This window comes from Aplidium turbinatum, chromosome 5, assembly GCF_918807975.1.
Source record: "Aplidium turbinatum chromosome 5, kaAplTurb1.1, whole genome shotgun sequence".
NCBI classification, from domain to species: Eukaryota; Metazoa; Chordata; class Ascidiacea; order Aplousobranchia; family Polyclinidae; genus Aplidium; species Aplidium turbinatum.
The window spans coordinates 13,515,197-13,539,019 of NC_137476.1; the positions used below are offsets into that span (position 1 = coordinate 13,515,197).

The 23,823-nt window shown below is 36.5% G+C and overlaps 2 protein-coding genes and 1 long non-coding RNA gene across 3 annotated transcripts in view; all 3 read left to right on the forward strand.

Annotated features, from left to right (window-relative positions):
* The window catches only part of LOC145770958 (sushi, von Willebrand factor type A, EGF and pentraxin domain-containing protein 1-like), a gene marked incomplete at its 3' end in the record, with an annotated part of 51,136 nt that extends 34,113 nt beyond the window's left edge, over positions 1 to 17,023 (forward strand). Inside the window, exons 28-44 of the mRNA XM_082582699.1 lie at positions 33 to 209; positions 570 to 686; positions 959 to 1,153; positions 2,554 to 2,676; positions 3,393 to 3,581; positions 3,701 to 3,820; positions 4,551 to 4,757; positions 6,111 to 6,236; positions 8,438 to 8,617; positions 10,670 to 10,795; positions 11,308 to 11,490; positions 13,897 to 14,019; positions 14,565 to 14,747; positions 15,499 to 15,621; positions 16,365 to 16,541; positions 16,643 to 16,765; positions 16,953 to 17,023. Of these exons, the coding sequence (XP_082438825.1) occupies positions 33 to 209; positions 570 to 686; positions 959 to 1,153; positions 2,554 to 2,676; positions 3,393 to 3,581; positions 3,701 to 3,820; positions 4,551 to 4,757; positions 6,111 to 6,236; positions 8,438 to 8,617; positions 10,670 to 10,795; positions 11,308 to 11,490; positions 13,897 to 14,019; positions 14,565 to 14,747; positions 15,499 to 15,621; positions 16,365 to 16,541; positions 16,643 to 16,765; positions 16,953 to 17,023 (2,543 nt within the window). The remainder of the gene's footprint in view (positions 1 to 32; positions 210 to 569; positions 687 to 958; positions 1,154 to 2,553; positions 2,677 to 3,392; positions 3,582 to 3,700; positions 3,821 to 4,550; positions 4,758 to 6,110; positions 6,237 to 8,437; positions 8,618 to 10,669; positions 10,796 to 11,307; positions 11,491 to 13,896; positions 14,020 to 14,564; positions 14,748 to 15,498; positions 15,622 to 16,364; positions 16,542 to 16,642; positions 16,766 to 16,952) is intronic.
* On the forward strand, positions 17,024 to 18,182 carry LOC145769964 (uncharacterized). The gene is made up of 3 exons (XR_014289117.1): positions 17,024 to 17,141; positions 17,763 to 17,885; positions 18,052 to 18,182. It is a non-coding gene; the product is annotated as an uncharacterized LOC145769964 (long non-coding RNA).
* A 119-nt stretch (positions 18,183 to 18,301) lies between these two features.
* On the forward strand, positions 18,302 to 23,797 carry LOC145770960 (thyroid peroxidase-like). Its single transcript, XM_082582700.1, has 4 exons — positions 18,302 to 18,377; positions 18,522 to 18,644; positions 23,306 to 23,482; positions 23,673 to 23,797. Exons 1-4 carry the CDS (start codon positions 18,302 to 18,304, stop codon positions 23,795 to 23,797), a joined length of 501 nt encoding a protein of 166 aa, XP_082438826.1.
* Positions 23,798 to 23,823: the final 26 nt, after the last annotated feature.

Below are 23,823 nucleotides of genomic sequence, written 5' to 3' on the forward strand. Positions count from 1 at the left end.
GTTTGCCTTGCTTCTTAGTATTTTCTGTACAGAGCGAAGATGTGCTGCTCTGCTTGACCTAACGAATGGAAACTTCTTCAACAATCAAGACAGTTACGAAATCAACACGGACATCACTTTCAGTTGCCAAGAAGGCTGGCAAATGAATGGTTCTGGAAGTATTCGCTGCACCAGCAATGGATGGAGTGGAAATATGCCTAGTTGTGAAAGTATGACTGCATATTCTCTACTTATCGTTCCTTGTTCGCCGCACATGTTATATGTATAAAAATTGTAAAAGTGATCCTGCATTATTACTTTAAACGGATTTACTTGTAGGTGTGTAAGTTTCCATTATTTGAGTTTATTTAAAACATTATATGTATCTCGTTACCGACTTGTCCCAAAACAGTTGCAAGGCAAGCGCAATGCCCGTTTGAATAGAAATAAAATGAAAAGCAGAATTTATTGCTGAGATATATTGTTTGGCAATAGAATTGACTGCTTAAAATATAGCCTATGTACTCGACAAAATCCTGCTTCAGGAAAAGAGGCTTATTATGAAATTTCATTCTAACGAATGTTGACAGACATGAATGAATGCGATTCCGAACCTTGTGGATCTAATAGTCATTGCGTAGACACCACAGGCAGCTATGAGTGCATTTGCAAGGAAGGATTTTCAAAGACAAGTGAAGGTTGCATAGGTAAGTGTGTAGAACCGTCCATTGATTAACTTCAGCATTGCTACAGTGGCTGCAACATTACTTTGAAAGAGCTGTGTTTCTTGCTTTTTTTATTTGATTAGCTCTAAGATTTTCAACAAACCTTTTGTAGAGTAACTTTGTAGATTATGCTTTGAGTCTTGTTATTTTAATACAAGTTGTAAGACACATGAAAGCAAGCCATTATTTGAACACATGTTTTTCTAAAATTCAACGCAACTTAGTTCTGAATCTTACCTAAATGTTCGTGACAGCCAATCGCTGCAGTCGACCGGAAACAACGCAGAATGGCATGTACGTTGGTCAAGACGATCCCGCAGCAACGTGGGCTGTCAACGAAAAAGTAACGTACATCTGCAGACAAAACTATGCAGTTTCTCATAGTCAAACCAATCCAATCACATGTTTACCCAATGGCCACTGGTCGGACGACCCACCTAGGTGCCAAGGTAAGTTGAAAGAAACCTACCATAAAAACCTACATAATGCAAAACCTAATTTAATGTAAAAAATAATGTAAAAAATGTAATGTAAAAAATACATAATGTAAAAACCTACATAATACAAAAACCTACCATAATGCAAGTCAAGTGTACTATTACAAGCAATCAATTCTTAACCACTTTACCATCTTGCACATACAATCTGTCTAAAATTAAAATGCTGTAACATAGGTTGCAGTTTTGCTTCTCTGAAAAATCTGTTCTAAAGTAATCAAGATATTGATAAGTTACCATAATAAAACTTTATTACTAAACGTTTCATTAAAATCTACTTTTGACTTCATCAATGATTTAAAAAGAAAGCACAGTGTGATAAAAAAAAGGAAAGTACTCCACTAAATTGGCAAATTCAAGTAGGCTACATTAAATTTGAATTTGAAAGAACTTGAATTTGCCTATTCAATATATTACTTTCTACTTTTATATCGATAAGTTAAACTGTGTCAGTCGACTAGACTGCAGATTCACCAATTAGACTTTAAACAACGTTTAGGCTAGTCGTCGTGATAGGCTATGCGGAATGAAACAAATAACAAACTAATAAAATAATTTGAGACAAGCAACAATGAAGGTTGATTGTTAGCATGGTCACCACTCGGACCATTTCCCAGGATTCATCATCAGAACGGTCTTTATAACTGGTTACGCTTGAAGTGGGGTCGTTCATTGGTAGGCTACCACTTGTTGAGCATACAGTCACACTTCTGATTTACATAACTTAGTCAAAACTTCAGTAAACTAATTAATAATAAGTTATTTAGCAATTATAATTTTACAGTTTTTTTAAGTTCTTTGTTATCATAAATGAAAACAGTTGTTACTTGAAAAAATGTTATGAAACGATTGGAAATAGTATAAAAAATCGTTTGAGAAAAAACAACGACAAAAAACGCTTTTAGCCACCCCTACTCATGTCATAAGAACCGCTGTAACCGCTGTAAGCTGTTAACAAACGAACAGTTTTATCAAAATACCACATGCTAGTGAGAAATTTCACACTTTGCGTGCTTATTGCTACTCCTTTGCCGTATCCTTTGTAGACCTATACTTACTGATGGGTGATGGCTAGCACAGCAGACGTAGCGCACCATCAGGACGCGTTGTCCGCTATTGGCATTCTCACCGTTTGGAAACAAACAAAAATTAAGTTAAGCTACACGGTACTTAATCATTTGCAGTTAAAGGCAGTAGATGTGCATCGTAGTCGATCGTTATTGTTCAGACTTAGTAATTTTCGTTTGCTACGAAATTACAGATGCAGTTGATATGAAACTTTTCGGCTTGTGTAGATGGTGGAGTTGCGATTGGTTTTGTGTGTTTAGTGATAAACAAATATCCCGTTGTAGATGTGGACGAATGCAAAACATCAGCAAATCCTTGTGGAGCGAACGCAGATTGCTTTAATATCCCTGGAAGCCATAGGTGCACGTGCGTTAAAGGTTACACTCTTCGAAACACTCAATGCGTAGGTAAGTGACGATTAGCATTGAACTTATTATTTTCTGATTTTGCAGGAACACTTTTTTATTTCCTCTTTTTCAGTACAAATTCTTTCGCAGCCTATGTAATTTTTGAAGGTACATCTGAATTGAATTTCTGTGTTAGTAAAATATGTTGTTAGTGTACTTGTACAGCACTAATATTCCTGGTCGTCAAGCCATTCGGCATGTGACAACTCAGCGATTGCTTCAAGCAAGTACATTTCAGCTACTGTCCAAGTCAGCAAATGAGATTTTCACCCAGCATCAGACTTGTTTGGTCATCGCTTGCTAAACTGAATTTTCTGACTTGTGTGACATGCCAAATTTCGTCTTGCTTAGATAGCCTACATCATTTGCCGATTTCAGGCACTTGCTGAAATGTGGCTATAGCTCAGTTGTCACTTGTTCAACTGTTATTTGTTCAGTTCACAACTGTAGATATGTAGGAGACTCTATGTTTTTACCCATGTTTTATTAAGCTATTTCAAAGCGAATCTGCATATAATTGCATCGTAGATTTGCAATAATTAAAAAGTATGCGCTTTCCTTACGGTTAACAAGCAACTCAAAATATTCAAGAAGTATGGATTAGAATTCAAGCTTGTCTATTAGTTTTCGTAAAGAAACCACAAAAAGATGTTTTATTTTTCACAAAAAAATTTAAAAACAACAACTAGTTTCAATATCCCAACTTGTTTTTATAGAAATTCGCTGTTTGCGACCAACCGACACTAACGAAAGGACGTCTATTGTCGAAACCGCATCATCGTTCGCCATAGGAGACAGAATCTCTTTCGAATGCGATCCTGGATATCAAATCAACCAGATTGATACAGCATGGTTAAGGTGTACAGAGGATGGTACTTGGGATGCCCTAACTCCAGCTTGTTCTGGTAAATTATACATTTATTTGTGCTGCTCATTAATCAGAAAGTTGCTGATGCTGTATGAGTAAGCTTATTTGATTAATCGGTGTGGCGTTTCATAAAAAGTCTTTTCGTCAACTTTCCAGATTTGAACGAATGCAAAAAGAACCCATGCCCACCAAACTCAGATTGCATTGACCAAAGAGGAACATATACATGTCGCTGCAAGCTAGGATATATCAAAACACAAGACTCCACTTGTGCATGTAAGAACATTTTCATGCCTTTTTTTCCTCCTGCACTTAGAGTATAGGAAAAAATTGTTAATTCTACAAGCACTGGTTCAACCGTAGATGATTGCTGAAGACAGTTTCACTCTGATGATGGTATTTTTGATGTTTATTGTCAGCTTTTTTATATCAATAATTATGTTCGCAAAAGAAAAATTATAAGAATAAATCACATATCAAAATGAACTGACATAGAATGATAAAACAATGCAGTATGTTAGATTAATGTAGAATTAAGTGAAATACATAGATTTGTTAAATTCATACAGTTTCAAAAGTACAATTGATTTGTTGTTAGAGTCTTTATCTTCGGACTGAAAAAGCTTTTTTGAAGCTCAATGCTGATAGTTTGTCCTGTAATCCTCATGGTTGTATAAGCTTTAGATCACTGATTTAGATTCGATTGAGAAGATTGTTTGTTGTTGAAGTGTTGTGGATTATAAATTATTCCATCCACCAGATACCGCTGAATGGAAAACCGTACCTGAAATGTGTTGCTCAAGCGCACGCTCAGAAAGTTGACCCATCATTGCTTAGTCTTGCCGTTACTTTGTTTGTAAATGCTGGTGCCTAATCATCAAACTAAATTATCGTGGTAGACACTGGACACTGGACAGTGAATCATCACTAGTAGCTAAAAGTGTTGTATTTCTTTACACAATACATAGATTTGGCGTCTTAATGGCTTTGTGATTATTTTATACAGTGGTTGTCTGCAATCCTATATCTGATATTGCAAACGGTTTTATCTCGTCTGGACAAAAAGAACAGTATACTCTTGGAAACCATTTGTATTTCTCCTGCGATGAAGGGTACGACCAAGACGATACCACTCCGTACTGGCAAATTACTTGTCAACTAGATCAAGAAACTGGCAGGGGCGTTTGGACAAACCCCCCAACTATATGCGTTGGTAATACGACTTTTTGTGAAGTCAGTTTTTCAATTTAGGACCGGCCTATTGTTTCTTTTAAAGGTGTTAACACGGTGCAAAAAATTCAAACTTTCAAAAACTTCAAGACTTTTTGAGGTAGCACTTAATAAGTTCAGGGGCGCTGATTCCGAAATATGGGCTTGGTAGGCTATATTGCGATCACGTTAGGATTTAAAAAAAAAACGTTTTTAATTTTTTTAATATTATGCTTATTGCTTATAAATCCAATAAAATGAAGATTACACGCATAGCTAATCAACAAAATTCAAGGACAAACTAATGAAATTGCTCGGATATTTTTGCAAAGCAGCATTTTTATCTGAAAACTGTAAATGTGATACATGTAAAACTATCCCGGTACGCAGCATAAGATACTGCAGCCTATAAGTGGTGTGCATTTTTGTACCCCTCAAAAAGTGAAAAAATAATACAGTACTTCCAACTAAACCACATTGATCACCCAACTAGTTGACATATAAATTAACCTGTTCCAGTGTTAATTGAAGTATGAGGTAAAAAGTGCTTTGTGTACCATCGATGTGGTAAAGTGGGGCCACCGCGGACGGATATTCTAGAATTTTCTGAAAACTATGTGATATTATAGGCAGACAAGACAAGGCAACACTTAATCATAAGATACTGAAATCCTTCTGTGGCCATGAAAAAAAGATTGTCAGTTGGATGACTTTAGTCAAATAGGCTACAGAGTGTGACTTGTAAAAACAAAAATTATTGGAGCATGCATTACGCAAAAAGCGACCAAAACAATGCAAAAACTGCCAAATGTCTGGGTATAGTAAACGCTACAGACCTTTTGGTACTCTTTATAATTTTTTAATAACGACACTTACTTTGTAGCCTACATTTCGCTCTAGACCTTTACGTCGTTGAAATTTTGGTACCCTCAATCCAATTGCAAAACGAAATGGATTAGCTTATAATATATGGCACTACCACAACGGCGAGCATAATTGACAAAACTTTGTCTAATGCACAATAACTTGCACTTCAAGTGTTTACAAGGTAGTACCTGCGATAAAAAGAAATACACACATTGTTGCAAAAATATAAAATCAAAATTACTAAAAATGGAGTGTGATGGGAAAAAAAGAGTTTATATTCGTGCTTAGCGCACCGTAAATATCCAGAAACACCTCGTTGCTTTTTTGATTTTTTTGTGTTGCACACTGGAACCACCAATTAATGTGTTGTATGTTACGTACTGAAGAAGTGCTGAAAAGTTTTACTATGAAGTATCATCTATTTTTCTACATAGCTTACCCATTCATCTACCCATTTTTAACCTTGTTAAACTTTTTAATGCTTTTCAAGATATGGACGAATGCGCCAGTGGTGAACACACCTGCCACAGTAAAGCTATTTGCACAAACACACCTGGCTCTTACCGCTGCAATTGCATAGACGGATACAGAGGAATAAATGGAAGACATTGCATTCGTAAGTGCCATAGTGTAGGATCAAGCAACGTTACCATGGCAACGTTTTTGCAAATATTGTTTTCAAGATACTGTTTTTTTTCTTGCGTTTGAGGCCGCTGCAGGTCACGTTGTTATTCCTGGGCACAGCAGCCAATGAATTTTGTGTTCATCGAGCGTTGTTAAGTTTACATATCTATCCTGGGGTCGGTATCTTGGACATTGATAGATGGTGTCCAGGGAAAGTTTGAGCCACTCGCTCAAAATGATAAGCTGCGAGGTCCCATTGAGACATATTGCTATCGAACGATCCACCTGAGTTTGAAGGCTTCATCTATTCCTTTGGAGGTAGCTATGCTCCAAGTTGAGCATTGGTAATAAGAAAGACTGTGAGTTGAATTGCTCTCACGATTTCTTTCCATTCACTATTCCAAACAGAAATATTGAAGTTGCAGTTGCAGATAGCTGCAGCAAGGCTGGAAAACTGGCAACAAGATTTTAAGCGCTGGGGCGCTTGGGAGTACGAATTTAGGACCGTGTGGTTGAGGAAGTGATCATCTCTTGACATAGTTTGTAATACCACACGACGTGCATGATTTTCCTTACGCGTTGTAGCGCAGGCAGCCGGTTGCTATCCTCAGTGATGTTGAGGGCCCAGTGTCATTTTTACTTCTGTGTACGTTGCGGCACCAAGCGAGGGTAACATATTCAGAGATGCTGCAAACAAGTTCAAAAGCACCTGTACAGAGTGTCGACGTGCTAGTATCCCAGCATTTGTTACGTGCTGATAGTTTGGCACGGAGGGCTTTAACATGCTGTTTGTATCTTAATTTCCGATCTAGTTTCACTCCTAAGTAAATGGGACTTGGGTTGTATGAGAGTGGGTTTCCATTGAGAAAGGGTGACCATTCGCATTTGGATCTTCTATGGCAAAGATGAAAGGTGCCAGATCATCAGCATAACTGCACTGGCGTGACGTAGCTTTTGGCATGTTACTGATATATTGTTGGAAAGCAAAGGCGATGACCGTAAACCTGGCGGTACACCGTTTCTGAAGCGGCGGGACCAGCTGCACTGGCCATCACTAGTCTTTAGCAAAAAAATTACACTACATTTTTATCTGAGATCATGTGGACGAGCTTAAGTGTAAGCCCTTGATGCCACACAGTGTGATAAGCATCAGTGAGGTTCACCAAGACTACTCTTGCCTTGTTGTCCTTCTCGAAGCTTTTCTCAATATACTATGACTGCTGATGAGTAGTACAGCGTCTGTGCTGAAATCTAACTTGTTTTTGAGACAACTGAGAATCAACATCTGGTTCAAGTCTGGCTAGCAGGAACCGTTCCAAGATCTTACATGGACACGCGTGGTGATATCGGCTGATAGCTCTTGAGATCATCAGTTGGCTTGTTTGGTTTAGATAGTGCCACTACGATTGCTTTTTGCCAGATTTTAGGCATGGCCTGGAAGGCCAGGCAAGCAGAACAGAAGCTTTGTAACCATGCCAAGCATTTGGGGCCACATTGCGTGTGAAATTCTGGAGGGATATTCACCAATCAGGCCTTTGTGCTTTTCCGCTTTTAACTTGCTTAATGACATATGTCAGTTCTCTGGTGCTAAAGGGGGCTGACAAATGACCTGCGCTTGTGGCCTTCCAAAGCCTGCTGCATTCTTGCTTCACTGAAAGAGCATGTTTCTTATTTGCCACTTCATATTTGCCATTGGCTATAGGAGGTGTTGTGCTATTGCGTAAGCTGTTACAGGGAATTGTTTAGCATTGGAGCTGCAGCCTGGAAGATAATTGAAAGTTTTCCATGCACCTCTGTATGAGTGAGTGAAGTCAATGCCTTGCATCTTGCCAACGTCGAATATGTTTTACTTTGAGGTGTTGCCCCAGATCAGTGTAGTGTAGTGGAGTGTAGTGGAGTGGAATAACAATGTTCATGTCTTGCATGAAGTCCGTTCAATATTTAAGTGTTTTCTTATCATCGTTGTCTTAGTTGAGTTTCGGAGTCTGACAATTGAGTGAATGTTCAACAGTGCCTTCTGCGCTGACATAGTTATTCTTCTCCCTTTTATGCGCTAGAAGTTGCGCACAAAAGGTAGCTGAAGTATAGTCGGTTTGTGCATGCTACGAGCATTGCATTATATTATCAAGCTTTCCAAATTTATATTTTTGTCTGCTAAAGATGTGGAGTGTTACACAATATTGTACTATAAAGGAATTTCCTGTCTCACAATGTTGAGGACACCGAATTTGGGTGGGCCAGACGTGAATATGGAATACTTTCCTGGGGATGAAGTGACATACAGATGTGCTCCTGGATATAGCCCTGTGGAAGCAATACCAATCAAATGTGGATCTACTGGTCAGTGGTCTCAACAACCTCATCACTGCACAGGTACGTTCATTATGAAAAATCTGCATTAAAGTAACATTAACGTGACCAAGTAATGAGAGCACATGCGCAACGCCAAAAGGACATCGGTTCGACACCGAGTATGTGGTTGTCTTCGGAAGACACTACTGACATGTCACATTAACTGGGAGCAGCTAATGCAATGGTTGTATCTCTCTTCTGTGATTTCAGATATCGGTTGTGTTGAGTGTGCGTTGGGCAGTTATGAATCGTCATGCCGTCGTAATCTGCGTAAAATGAGAAATGGTTGTTATTATTACAAGGAAGAAACATAAAGCCATAGCTAGGCTAGACACATTCCTAATTAGTCTAAATTCTAACACTTTTCTCGAGCTAATGGTATTTTGTAAATTTTATTTTTATGGCTCCTTACAGTTTAGATGTTTATTAGTATCAAGCTGTGTTCGACTTCTCACAAACCTTTAACCCTTAAGGTAGGGCTCCTGGAGTCTTGCTCAGTTTTTTTTTTTTTTTGGGGGGGGGGCTGTCGATTCTTCTTATGCTTTAGTCTGTTATTTCAGCTTAAGCTTTAGTCTGTTATGATATGTCTGTTATTTTTTGAGGCACGGTTTCAAAATTTGGGATTTATTTTGTAAAATTATTCACGCTGAGCATATCCGAAAATTAAAACTATGTGAATTTTAGAACTGCTCATATACGTTGAAATGTTGAGGTGACTTATGACTGTAATTGTAGCGTGAGTTTACACATTATTTTTTGGTAGAGTAATGAAGAACATGCATTGCAATGTTGTGATTAAAATTTTTTACATAATTTTACATAAACAGTTAGGATTAACGAGACATGGGCCAAATTAATTACTTTCATCCAGCTGGTGGGAAAATTTTGAACAATAGAATATGAAATATTTCAGAGGATGTGCTGAGAAATGCCTTATATCTCTCAATTTATAACCTTTATTCGCTCAAAATTTCAGCTCAATAGAGGTGAATAAAAGTTAGGAAAAGTCAAGAAATCTCGTAGTCGCAGCCTCGGTGGTTTTAGAGATACAACGGTTGATACAAAAAAGTTGAAGTGACAGCCCCCCCCCCAACCTTCCAAGGGTTAAACTGGTCTCCCAAACAATATTGTTGCAGATAATTAAACTAGAATCTCCACGGAAATGTTACAGCTTTAGCGTATATTGGGTTGTACTTATATTCAAAGGCATTTATGCATATGTCGCAGCGTTTGAATTGCGTCATTTGCTCAGAGCAGCGTGTAGTGGGCTATCTCAAATAATACAGTACAGTAAACAAATAAAAAAAATAGAAAACGTTAAAATTTATAACTTCTTTTACCGGAAGTTGTGATTTAAACTTTATATTTAAAATTTTGCGCAACGGGATTTCACAATCCAGACGGTACTGATAACTTTGTGTCATGTTTTATCGCTTTTTCATATAAAACAGGTTTTCAACGTTACTTGCACGTGATGAAAAGCCAAGTCAGCGTAGGTACATCCAGTATGACTGTAGGCCTACCGTGTATTCTGGTTGGTGGCTTATAGATGGAACACCAACGATTGATACAGTCAGCAGTTTTTTTTTGGTCCCACATCCACAGTCCACTCATTGAGCCGAACTCCGATGTACATGCTGGAATGGATGAGGCCAACTCCTGTTCGTATTCGATTGAGATGTGCATTAACAGAACTGATCTAAGACTGGGATTCGCATGACGAGATGATGTAGATAAACGTGGAGTCTGGTGTCAGTTGTACACTATCCTGCATTCAATTACGTTTCTTTCATCCAATGTGATGCGCGGTATTATGTCAGCTAGATGGTTACAGCCATTGACACAAATGGGTGTGTTGACTTCAATCACCAGGAACCTTTGATATGACATATATTTTTGTGTGCAGAAAGTAGTTCGGATCTTGTCCGGCGAGATAAATATGTAATGGATCCCTTGCGGCGAGGCTCAATGGGTTGAATGCCTGCTGTTTCGATTAACAAACCATAGGCTTAGTCAGTACAAAATTGTATTTGGTAAACCGCAATTTCATAAATTATTTCATCTCCTTTTCAGAAATCAACGAATGTCTGTTAACTAATCCACGAGTTTGTCATGAGAATGCTATCTGCTACAATATCCAGGGTAGCTACAGTTGTCAATGTAAGAAAGGTTATACTGGCGACGGAAAGAACTGTGCACGTAAGTGGCATAGGCAAGCATTTTGCAATTCTACTCTTTATAACGATTTACATTACTTTTGTATTACATTCATAGATTAAAATACCAAAAACCTGGAAAGATCAACAGGAAAATAATTCAGCTGCAGCAGCTGCTGTTCACGTATGCACATTAGCAATGCGCTTGAAGGATAGGGCTTCAATACTCAGCGAAGGCAACAAGCATATTGAACAGTTTATTGGAAACATCACCAAGGAAGATGAAAAATTCACAAAATCATAATTGTCTGTGACAACACCTCTTAGTGGCATAAAACTTCTGTAAATATGCATCATTCTCACTGTGCAGGATTAAATTTTCCACGAGACTTTCAGTTGAAGAATAATCAAGAATATTTGTCAAGATAAATACAGTATAAACTACCTGTAGCCTACTGTTTTCCATATCCTGCAGCTTGTACGAATGTACAGGCTTGATAAAATGTTAATAACTAAAGTGGTGCTTTGTCAACTTCGAGCCTATTCTTATTTCAGTAATACAATGTCCAATCAGCGAACTTCCTGAGTACAACTTTAGTAAGATAGACCTCATGGAATTCTATAGCGTTGGGCAACAAGTTGACTTTGGATGCGAACGTGGATATGCCATCACCTCTTCGCGGTCAACGGCCTGCACTCCTAGTGGTCACTGGGAGCTATCCAACCCCAGTTGTGAAGGTACATGAATGATGATTCGGTCGCTGTTAAAAAGTGAATGAGGTTATTCAGCAGGCCTTTAGATAAATAACCTGATACGTTTTTTTGGTGGAAACACGACTGACTCCTTTAAGGGGCTAGATCAGGCAGTGACTACCTGTCTATAGCATGGCAAAACTCAGGACCATATTGCTGTGAATTACCTAAACATACAAAATTGAAATTCATAAAAAACCACACTCCTCTTCAACCTACTGTATCTTGTTCTTTATCGGTTTGCCCACTTATAATTTATCGAAATTTTTAATTGACATTTTATTGCTATTGAACCAAAAATGCATCGTGAAAATATCTTCTGAGTTTGTACAATTAATCAAAAACACCTTGGTTGGTTGCAATAATTGCTTTTTTTCTTTTGATGTTGTGAGCCTATTTACTTCTATTCCTCTCAAACAATGTATGCAGATAATTTCTTAATTACTTTTGCAAGACAAGTCTTTACGTGAATGCACTAAACTTTCTGTCAATGACATTATAGAAGCATTGAAATTGTGTTTTAAATCCACTACAGTTTGTTGTAACAACGTTCTTTGTCGTCAAATTTTCGGTTTGCCAATGGGTTCTTGTATTTCTTCGGTCATGGCTAACATTTTCATGGAATACATTGAGCGCACTGCTATCACTTCATTCCACACACCACCGCAACTTTGGGTGAGATACACTTTTTGCGTTATAAAAAAGTCTGTGGTCAACCAATTCCATTATCATTTCTACAGCATATCTTCTTTAATTGAATTCACAACAGAACATGAAAAAAACAACTTTGTATCATTTTTAGACGTTTTAGTTACTCGCCACAATGCCACAAATACGCTGATTACTACAAATTTCAAAATATCCACATACTAACAGATATTTTAATTTGAATTCACTCCATCCAAAACACTAAAATCTTACTGTTGCTGAAACCTTGTATGATCGCGTTGACACACATGTCACAGATGCACAGGAACGTTCACGACAACAAAACATTACATAATACTTTGCGCCTCAGTGGATTTCCAAGAAAGTATGCTTGCCAACGACAACCTAAAAATTTAGCACTTCCATTTACCCAGATTAAGTGTTTTGTTACTTTATCTTATTTTAAGGGAGTTTATGAAAATATGCGTATCTTAAAGAAATTTGTGTAAAAAACGCTTTAAAAGCTTTCTTGACCATAAGTAAATTTTTGCCGTCTAAAAGATCCTTTGAAACAAAGCGAAATCTCAGATTTAGTGTATCAAATATCTTGTCATGACTTATGTTAGGCAAACACAACGAGATCTTAAATATGGCATTAATGATAATAATAATAATAATACAAATAATTTATTTCACACCAGTTGGGTGCAAAATAGCGTCAATAAAAAGTCTCCATAATTGGCGATTTTCAGTTCACTGTCACAGTTTTTCTGGGCTGTGCTTTGTAAGAGATCGAACCCTTTGCATGAATGTTTCTGCTGGTCTTCCTTAAGTTCGTTTACTTTTCATCAACTCGGATAATAAGAGAGTTTCCTTGTAAGCAGGGTTTTGATAGCTGTCAGCACTTCACGCATTTCGAATGGTTCAGTGTTAATTGTGGAGGTTTCAGTATGTCCGAGTTTGTTCAGTGTATTGCAGTTATATGTAGTGAAAGAGAAAGAGTTCTTTGCCTTCAACAGATTAAAGAAGTAATTTTTCCAGGCAGAAGGCATTTTGTTTTCATCTTTTAAAAGTTGTCCGTTTCTACCCCGAACCAAATGTAAGTTTTTTGTTTGTTGCTACCTTTGAGTTGTTTTAATGCTTGAAAAACTCCTCCTTTCATTTTGTTGATTTAAGCTTTCTATCCTTTCACACTCTGTTTAACCATTCTTGTTATGTCATGTTCTTATAACAAATTTACTGATTTGGAAACATCAGAAATGAGTTGCTTTTCAAGAATATATCTTGCATTAATTTATCTTTTTTACTGATTTCTCTGTGTTTGTTGTGGCCAATGTAGGAAGTTGCCTTTTTTTCGTGCAGGTAGTAATCTCGTAAAACTTTGATTAACCATTCTCCAATACCGACATATCACATAGACCACCATAACACTCTTCTTGTCACTAGATCAAAAGCCTTTTTCAGGTCAACAAAAACAACGATAAAAAAAGAAAAAATTTGAACTAAACGAAGACATAAATTTTAAAAGTAATTGATAGATCAAGAGCGTATTTGTCATGGGATCAAAAATGTCGTTTTTCAACTGTTCCTTGCTAAACTACACACAAAAGATGCAATTGTCTTGTCACTTAACTAATCTTTTGACATTTCGCTTGTAGTTGACGTAAAATATCTCGTAGTGTATGAAACGAAAAATTGTCTCCACGGTTGTTTGCTTGACATGTTCCACAAATTTTTCTTCAGACATTAACGAATGCCAGACTATTCCAAACTTATGTAGTTCGCCATTGACGTGTACGAACACTTTTGGCGGATATGAGTGTGTCTGTGGGGAAGGCTACCAAGGAGACAGTACTTCTTGTGAATGTAAGTTTTTTGGAAAAGCAAGTAGAGTTAATTTAGACTGGTTTGTGGACTTTTATAAAAATGTAACTTGGGTAGAAAGTTTTTTTTTTTTTCAGCCATAAACAGGTATGCCTCAGCAACAATACAACAACACGACAATACGACATTTTCTAGTATTTTCTTAGGCAATGTATAGTTATTCTTTCTTTATTTAGGCTTGAAAAGAACTATACGATATGTATTGTACACTAGTCGAAAACGTTCACTTTATTTTATTTTTGTGTTATAATGTTAAATGTCACATTGTTGCTGAGGTATGCTTGTTGATGGTGTACAAAAATGCGCCATGAAGAATTGTTTGTCTATCGCACTCTGTAGAATACTGATAGATCCTGTGACAGTTTGGTTGACTAATCAAGCAGACAGATAATGTTGGTATGATATTGCAATGAAAGTCCAGTTTGCCGACGTACCGCTAGTCCTGATAAACTCAACTTATTTTGCTTCCTAGTCATAAGTTATTTTATGTGGTGACAAGAACAAATACCTCGCTTTTGTTCTTCCAGTGTCAACATGCTCGGCACCAGGAGAACCTAATAACGGTTATTCTTCCAATCCTCGTAAAACTCAATGGAACATTGGATCATTCGTGCAATTTTATTGCAATTCTGGCTTTTGGCCTTTGAATAATGCAATTGCTGAATGCCGCACAGACAGAACTTGGACTGTAAAAGTACCTGACTGTGAAGGTGATCTAATGTGTTATTATGTGTTGTCTTACTTCGCAGCTTTTTAGAGCTTCCTGCTTTAATCATTTTGTAGTCGCATTGTTTTTTCAACGTGACTTATCAGATGCATTTTTTGGATAAATGTAAACTTTAGCTGTCAAAGAATATTTATGCTGTGTTACAGTTTTTCATTTAGAGTATGCTACACCATGGCCACCTGGAGATGCGGCCTGATTTGTCACATTTTGCAGATTTTGATTACAACTACTGCTAGTGTTTGACTGACATTTTTTGAGATGTTTTTACTTTTTGCGGTTTCCTAATGACATAAAACTTTTTGTTGCCCTGGGAAAGCAGTAGCAAATGAGAAAAAGTAAGTTGAAAAACACAAAATCAGACTATTATTGAAAATTAACAGTCTGACTAAAATCTTCGAAATCAAATTTTCTTTGTTTTTCAACACGTGAGAATGTTAAAACCTATTGTGTCATCTGGAGAAAAGAATAAAGAAAGCGTAAAAATCAAATTTTTAGAAAAATTTATTTAAACGTTCGCCCAAAGTTAGAAAAACCTGGAAATTTATGCAAAATGTGACAAATCAGGCCATATCTTTAGGTGACCATGGCTACACTTTTTGTGAAAACAGTGCGTAATACAAGAGTTTGTTTCAATTATATTACACTTTTATTTTAATATAACATTTATTGTACATGAATCCTTATATCTTTCTTGTATCATCATTCAATCTGATCAGTATTAATAAACTGTTTAGACATTGACGAGTGTAACGAAAACACACACGAGTGTGACAACAATGCAAACTGTATCAACGACATTGGAAGTTATACTTGCGAATGCAGCGAAAGATATCAAGGAAATGGATTTTTCTGTTCAAGTATGTAACCTGCATTATCAGAAAGACTTTTGATTTCAACATTTTGGTAAATTGTTCCAGCTACCAATAAACATACTTTTACCAGTTCAAAAGATTATTCTTGAACATCAAATCTATTGTATAGTATGCTTATGTTTGTGAGATTGCACATAATCGCACACATATTATGTTTGTCTACATTCCAGTCCTGCGATGTTCGATTTGACATTTTTGTGTTTTTGCATAATTATAGTTTAACAGTATGTGTGATTGTGTGTACTTGCCAAACATGACTTTGTTACCAGAACGGAACTTACAAATGAAACAGTTCTGCAAGGTCATCGAAAACGCGTGATTATTGTAAGCTCAATAAAACGAATGAATGAAATCGGCTGCGTATAGCCGAGTAGTTGGTATGGCACTCGAATGGGCGACGGTTCGACATGGTTTCAGAGCATGCGGCTGTGTCTGATGGGATACTTATACATGCTTGAAGGTGGACACGAAGATTGGTTTCCTTGCTTTTCTGTCCCATCCACTTACATCTTCAACCACCGGTCATAAACCCTAGATAGCAAAAAAAAAATGAAAAAGCATATTTCAAAAGTAAAAGATAAATCTGTTAAAAAAATACAACAGCAACATGGCGACAAAACCTAATATCAACCCGTTTTTAATTGGTAAGCTACTATTTATTTGTAAACTAATCTTACAAATACAGTTATCCTGGCCTGTCAAACTATTAGTTCCATTTTTCGTTGCAGGGAAGGTATGTCCCCCGGTGTCTCCTACTTTCCATAGAACGGACAAATCTTCTGACGCATTTTACGTTGGAAGCAATCTATCGTTTTCATGCTCGGAAGGTTTCAGACTTGATGGTCCAACCTTCATTGAATGCTTGTCGAACAGCAAATGGTCTGGTAGAATTTCTCAATGTGTGGGTAAGCAAATCAATATCTAAAAGTAAAATAGCCTATGCAACTATAGTCAACCCGTTGTTGCTTTCATAGTTTAATTTTGGTTTTGTTTGACATTTTTTTAGATGTAAATGAGTGCTCTGAACACCCCAGCATATGTGGAAATGGAGCGACATGTGATAACACTGAAGGATCTTATCAATGCAATTGTTTGCCCTTGTTTGCCAACTATGGTCAAGGGTGTCAACGTAAGTTTGCGTACAGGCAACCGTTTTTCAACAAAATAATTTTGAAATAGCATCAAATAGCTTAAATTTCCAGATCTCAATTTTCATTTCGCTCTTTGTGTTTATTATACCTAAACAAATGTATTAGCGAAAATCATGCGATAAAAACGCTTGAATGTTGTTATGAACCTCTGTTGTATTTCTGCAGCTATCCAGTGCAACAAACTTACTTCTCGCACAAATAGCAGAATAGTTTTTCCTGAAGGACAAGTACAAACTTACAACGTGGGTTCGACTACCACGTTTGTATGTGAAGATGGATATACAATGGAAGGTTCCAGTGTACTTACCTGCAAAATTAATGGCCACTGGGATTATGGGAGACCTTTCTGTAAAGGTGAGGGGTGTACTTCAAATACAAAATATGAATGCTTGAAATTAATTAGAAGAAAAGTAGGCAATATTTGATGTTTTGAGAATACGAGCATAAGATAAACATTTCAAAAGTTTTCAGCAACGCTGAAAGTATAACAGATTAAATCAAATTGAATACTAATAGGCCCACACATCTTTAGGCCTTTATGGGTTTATTTTTCTTGAAATGATAATTGTTTAATTTGTTCATGGTTATAGATATTGGAATGTAACTGGACAACCTAAAAATTATACAGCATCTTGACAAAAACAAAACAAAAAACAGCTATGCAATGCACAGAAGGCTATAGATACTTTGCTTGGCTACGTGGCCTAGTGGTGAGGTCACCTGCATAACGATCTGAACAGCATCGGTCCGACACTGCTTGAGAGCTGCGCATCTGAGTTTAGGCGAGCCATTCAATAGCATGCCAAAACGAGAGCAGATGAATCTATGACCGCATAGTTTTTCATGGCTTCTAATTGTGTTGCATGTAATAAAATTGCATTATATATTACAACGGCGCAAAATAACATAATAGTTGTTACAATTTTCTCTAATGAAAAATCTACACATCTGAAATTAAAACTTTTCTTGCTTTAGACATTAACGAATGCCAGCTTTCTCCAAAACCCTGCTCCGTTTATGCAACCTGTACCAACACTATTGGAAGTTATACATGCGAATGCAACTCAAACTACAAGGGTGATGGAAGACAATGTGAAGGTATAAAGTAGGCTATTTGGTTTAAACAGGTATTGCTATCAATATTCTTGACATCTTGAACCTTAAAATTTCACAACCCAATCTTACAGATTCTTATCATTTTTGAAGGTTTATTGTTTATCATTGTATGCATTTATTCAGTTATTTGTATTGTTTTGTCTTTTAGAAATCGTGTGCCCCCAACTTGAAACTGAATCGTTTATAAAAGACATTAGAACAAGTGGTCTGAGCACATCCAAATGGCAAATCAACGACCGAGCCATATTTGAATGCATAAGTGGCTATAGTATTTCTCCAAGAAACTACATTACCTGCCAAGCAGATGGGACATGGTCAACTAACGATCTGGAGTGCAAAGGTTAAAATCACTTCACTTATCGACTTAGTTTGCAGTTTCTTTTATATGATTGAAAATTATGCATAGTTTTAAAATTTGTTATCAGATCTGTGTCCAACAATCGGAAAAATTTAGAATCGATAACCACAATTGTGGTTAGTTATTATTGTTAAATTATCATTAATCTACACGTCTATTTCGTTTACAATTTTATTTCTTAAATTTCCAGAACTATTTAATAAAACGCATTTGCAATATCCTGCATGTAATATTTTGTAAATCTCTTCATTTTTTTTCAGACATTGATGAATGCAAAATACTGCAACCTTGTGACCCTATAGCAGGCATATGTGTCAACACACCAGGCAGCTTTCAATGCTCATGTCGTGACAATTACATAGGCAGCGGACGTGTTTGCATAAGTATGTACTGCGATGCTTTGCAAAATGTGCCACATCCGATGATACCAATTCTACGATTCAATTTACCAACATTAGTCGTGTAGAGCAGCGCAAAAACAAATAAAACTAGGCTGATTGTAGGCTAATTAGTATTTAAGCTAATTAGCAAAATGCCATGATTTGTTTGACGCAGAGGGTGATGGCTAATTTGGCAAAACGTTATATAACTTCAGACCTCATTTTCTGATGCAACAGGATATTCTGAAACCTCTGATATTAATTGTTTTTAAATATTGATCAAAAAAATCACCCTTACACGAAAATTGTTTTTCGGAAAAGACTGTTATTACAACACCGAAAAAAAAATCACTTCATATTGCCCACAGGCTACGTCCTTTTTGCTTTGGTATTTATAAGTGAAATGTTATTTGCTACTTTACTAAAACTCATCAACATGTTGCAGCACAGCGCAAGCAGTTTTTTGGACTACAATTTAATAATAAAACATGTTTAAGTTGTCGTATCGATGTGTGAGCATGAACTCGCCCATTGGTAAGAGTGGCGTAAATGCAAACATTTTTATAAAGGTTGTTATGTTTCTTCTTTCATTGTCGTACTTAATTCCAAGTACTTAATTCTTGTATGAAAGTTTCCAAGATGCCAGGTCTTTTGCTGTGTGTATTAGGTCTATGTTGGTGTTGGTTTTGTTGGTTTGAGTAGGTTAATCTTTGTGTGTCTTGGGCACGTTTCCTTTCAATTTTGTCTGTGAAGGAGAGATGTTTTTTCCCTTTCGCAGCACGTGTCCTAAAAATTGAAGTTGATTTTCTTTGATACTTTTTAGTAGATTCTTTGTTTGATTAACTTGATTTAAAAGCTGTGGTTGGTTTTTCTGGCAGTCTAGGAAATCCTCTGCATTTTTCGGAACGCCCACATTTCAAACCCATTTGTTCTTTTAGTCATTCTTTTGTTAATTGTCCAGGTTTCTGAAATATATTAAAAATGTGGCTAAATGTAACACTTTAACACTGTGTTATCTAGTTGAAAAAGATATGTCGGCTATTTATTGTACAATATTGATTTCATTTGCTGAAAAGCCGCATTTGCTTGAGCAATTATTGTATAATTAAAATCCTTATCATCCTTTGCGTCCCAGTTTATTGTTGTCCCAAGATATCGAAAACTTTTTACTTGCTTTATGGTTATTCTATTCATTTTAATTTGACAAATTGGAATTTCACTTTTTGTGATTATCATCATTTCCGTTTTCTTTTCATTCATTTCTATTCCAAACTTTTTACTTCTTTCATTTACTTTGTTTGAAACATTTTACAGTTTTCCTTCCCAATTAACTGTTAAGACAGTGTCGTCACCATACCTTAGGCTATTAAAATTAGTTCCCCCAATGTTTACGCCGGCTTCATCTTCAAGACATCGGAGAATGATCTCAGTATACAAGAAAAGACTTGGGGAAAGCACGCATCCTTGTCGCCTCTCTTCATCAATGTCCAATCGCTGATGTTGTGATTGACCGTTATTGCGGAAATTTGACCAAAGTAAAAGACTTTGAATAATACGTAAATTCTTCATTAAAGTAACTTGCGTTCTTCTGGTGACTATAGGCAAGTTACTTTAATTACGTAAATCCTTGTCGTCAATTTCAATGTTATCTACCATCTCCAGTAACTTGATATGTTTCACTCCGTCGAAAACCTTCTTATAATCAATGAAAGCGCTGTACAGATCTTTCTTCATTTCAATTGATCTGCAATATTCTTTAAAACAAAGGCAGTATTTCTTGTACCGCGGTCTGGCATGAATCCGCACTGTTCGTCAGTAATTTCATCGTTGATTTTGTTCTTGATTTGGTTCACAATAATACGCACGCAGTAAAATTTTTATATTATGTGATGTCAAGTTGATTGTGCGGTGATTTTCACATTCCTTTGTTCCTGGCTTTGTTGGTAAGGCTATAAAAATTGATTTGTTCTTATCGGTAGGCATTTCTCCGAAATCATATATGTGTTATTGAAGAGTTCAAGCTATGCATCCACACCTACATGTTCCAGTGTTTTTAGCATCTTAGCACTGATGTTGTCTGTTTTCGCAGCCTTGTTCAATTTCATTTATTTTATGGCATGTTCAATTTTACTTTTTAGAATGTTTGGTCCTGACAGTGGTTCACTGAATTCGAAAGGTTTTACAGTTCGACCTGGATCATCATACAAATCAGATAAATACTCTTGCTACCTTTTTGTATTTTATTTTCATCCATTAGTATTTCACCAGTTTTAAATATCCTGAATTTGACGTAGAATTGTGCTTTACATTTAACATCTTGATTCTTTGATGTGTTACTCTTGGGTTGACATTATACTGTACAAATTTTCGATTGATGTGTACTTGTGAATCAAGTATTTTTCACAGGCTTTGTTTGGCCTACATGCCTTATGTTTTGTTCAAATTTTGGTATTTACTTTTATTGTGTTTCTTTTGTCGTCTTTCTTCCATCAACTCCAAGATTTATTCTGTCATCTAGTTTTTATATCGTTGATATTTCATTTTAGAAATTATTTCATTGGCTTTATTAATTGAATCTTTGGTAATGCTAAAGTGTGCTTTTGTGGTCGTCGTTTCAGGTTTGTTTTCGGTATTACTGCTTGTCACTTGCATTGTGAAAGCTTATTGGAATTTCTCTTTGATGGTCTTGTCCCCTCTGCAATCTGCATGCGTTCTAGTCAAAGGGAATGGTTCTTTTCTTTCTTTTTTTCTGTAATCCTAATCTGAATTTTGCAACAACAGAATTGTGATCACTATCGCAGTCTGCCGATGGGAATGCATTTACATCTAAAATCGATGTTCTAAATTTCTGTAGTGCAATGACATAGTCAGTTTGATTACGTGTTTAGTCATTTTGGCATTCCATGTCCATAGTTTCCTCGGATGTTTTTCGAAGCAAGTGTTTGTTATGAATAGCTTATTTTCTTGGCACCACTCAATTAAGGTTGTCCCTCTCTCATTTTGTTGACCAAGTGCGAATTTTTCTATACACTTTTGATCGACATCGATTTTGCCGACTTTGCATTAAAGTCCCCCATAATTATTTCCAACTCATTATGTTTATATTCTTCCAAGATTTCACTTAGGTCGTCGTAGAAACAAGTAATTTTCACATTCGTAGCGTCTGAATTTGGCGCATAAACTTGTATTAAACATTAATTTGGGTGTATGCTTTTTATCTTAACCATCAAAGCTCTGCAGAAACCCTACAGAATCCCATTATATTATTTGCAAATTCGGTACTATGGTAACTCCTATTTGCTTTGAGTGCTTGTTGTTTCCAGAATGCATAGCTGTGTAGCTGTCTATATTTATTCATCCGCTGTTATTTCACCTCATCTATGATATGCCCAAGAGTTTGATATCCATTCTCATCATTTCTTTTATGGTGTTGTCTGATTTTCCCTTCTGATACAAAGTTTGAACGTTCCATGTTGCAATTCTAAAAGTTTTCTTTTTCCAATGTTTTTGAACACTTTGCTTGCAGTAGCTTTTCGACGGTCCGATCTGACATGCAAACTATCAGAATTCTGACCAAGCGAGGAGTCTTCTTGTGAAGGATAGGCCCTCAATCACGTTGTGTAGCTTTATTTGTTCATCTATAATTTTCATCAAGGTATATATGACCAATTTACTGTAGTAGGTCGGTCAGTCCTGATCAACAGTATCCCACCATCTTGGCTGCTTCGGGTTAATCCTCAGCACTACTAGTTCCGCCACGTAGAGGCGATGGTGTTGGTCTTTAGGAACCAATGTTATGTTTACGCTGCCGTAAAGTGTAATATTAAATTAAACTGTATGTACTTTTAAATTAAACCCTCTTCACTTAATCTCGAAAATTACTTTTCAAGATGGGAACATAGACGTAAACATAATCCAATAGGCCTATACATAACTCATCTTGACCTGGTATGGATATTTACATACATTGTACAGCGATCGTTTACAGAAATGTTTATGTACTTTACCAGGGGAAAGAACGGAACGCTTGTTAAAGTTTCAAAATTAATTTTCAAGGTCAAATAAAATGCAGGATGTAGCTACACTTGGTCTATTACCTAGTAAATTTAACCGGGTATACAAAAAGAGTCCACATTAACGTCACGCTTTTATGGATGCACGTAGTCATGCGCTCAAATCGTAACGACAAATTTACCGTGTTTTACGTAAATTATAGTTCAGAAAAGCTGCTTGCCCTGTCTTGCAGCATGATGACTGGTTTCAATAAAGCAGCAAACAATGCAGTATTTAAATGATGAAAACAAAAGTGATGTGAAAAAATAAAGCGGTTTTCCGGCCTATATGTAGCCCTTTCCTAAAAACTACATTTCGGTGTAGGAGGTTTTTAGGACGCAAATTAAAAAAAATTATCGGAGGTATTTATCAAAATGTACAGTGTTGTACCAGAAAGTCAGGCCAAAATTTAAATTAATGTTCCACCCCTCTACTATTGTTAGTACTTTTTCCGTGAAGTGGAACTCAACAGCCAATTGCAAACGAAAAATGAGTCGCCAATGCCATGAAACAGTGCGTTGCAAGTTAAATCAAATGCATGAGCAACAAACCGCGCTATTGTCTTCCTTCGAACTACTCAAAATAATATTTTTATTTTTTTTGTTTATCAGTTCGAAAATGCAGTGCTTTAACGGATCTCAAGAATGGGTACTTCAAGAATGAGTTTTCCAGTTACGAGATTAACACGAAATATTCTTTCGAATGCAAAGGAGGTTATCAAATGTCTGGGACGAAAGAAATTACTTGCAATGAAAGCGGATGGTCCGATAGCATGCCTAGTTGTGACAGTAAGTATTAGTTTTCATAAATTCGAGCTTTATCACTGTAGATAGAGCTGTGAGGTTTAGAAAGAGAAGAGTTTTGTTGTTTCCAGAGTGTAATAAGAAACTTTTAATTCGACTTCTTAGCTTTGGCTATACAACTATGGCCTATCTTCGCACTGAAATTCAGTTATTGTCAAAATGCAATTCTATGTAGATATAGACGAATGTTCATCTAGCCCTTGCGGACCTAATGCCAATTGCCAAGATACTATTGGCAGTTACACTTGTGTTTGCAAAGAAGACTCTACATTGACTGCACAAGGATGCATGAGTGAGTAATGTTGCAGATCATATATATTGTATAT

What these genes read in the sequence shown, in the direction of transcription:
- LOC145770960 (XM_082582700.1), top strand. Translation starts at nt 18,302, where the DNA reads ATGCATAGTTTTAAAATTTGTTATCAGATCTGTGTCCAACAATCGGAA. An exon ending in AATCGATAACCACAATTGTG is followed by an intron (nt 18,378 to 18,521) that starts GTTAGTTATTAT and finishes ATTTTTTTTCAG; the next exon opens with ACATTGATGAATGCAAAATA. An exon ending in CAGCGGACGTGTTTGCATAA is followed by an intron (nt 18,645 to 23,305) that starts GTATGTACTGCG and finishes TTTGTTTATCAG; the next exon opens with TTCGAAAATGCAGTGCTTTA.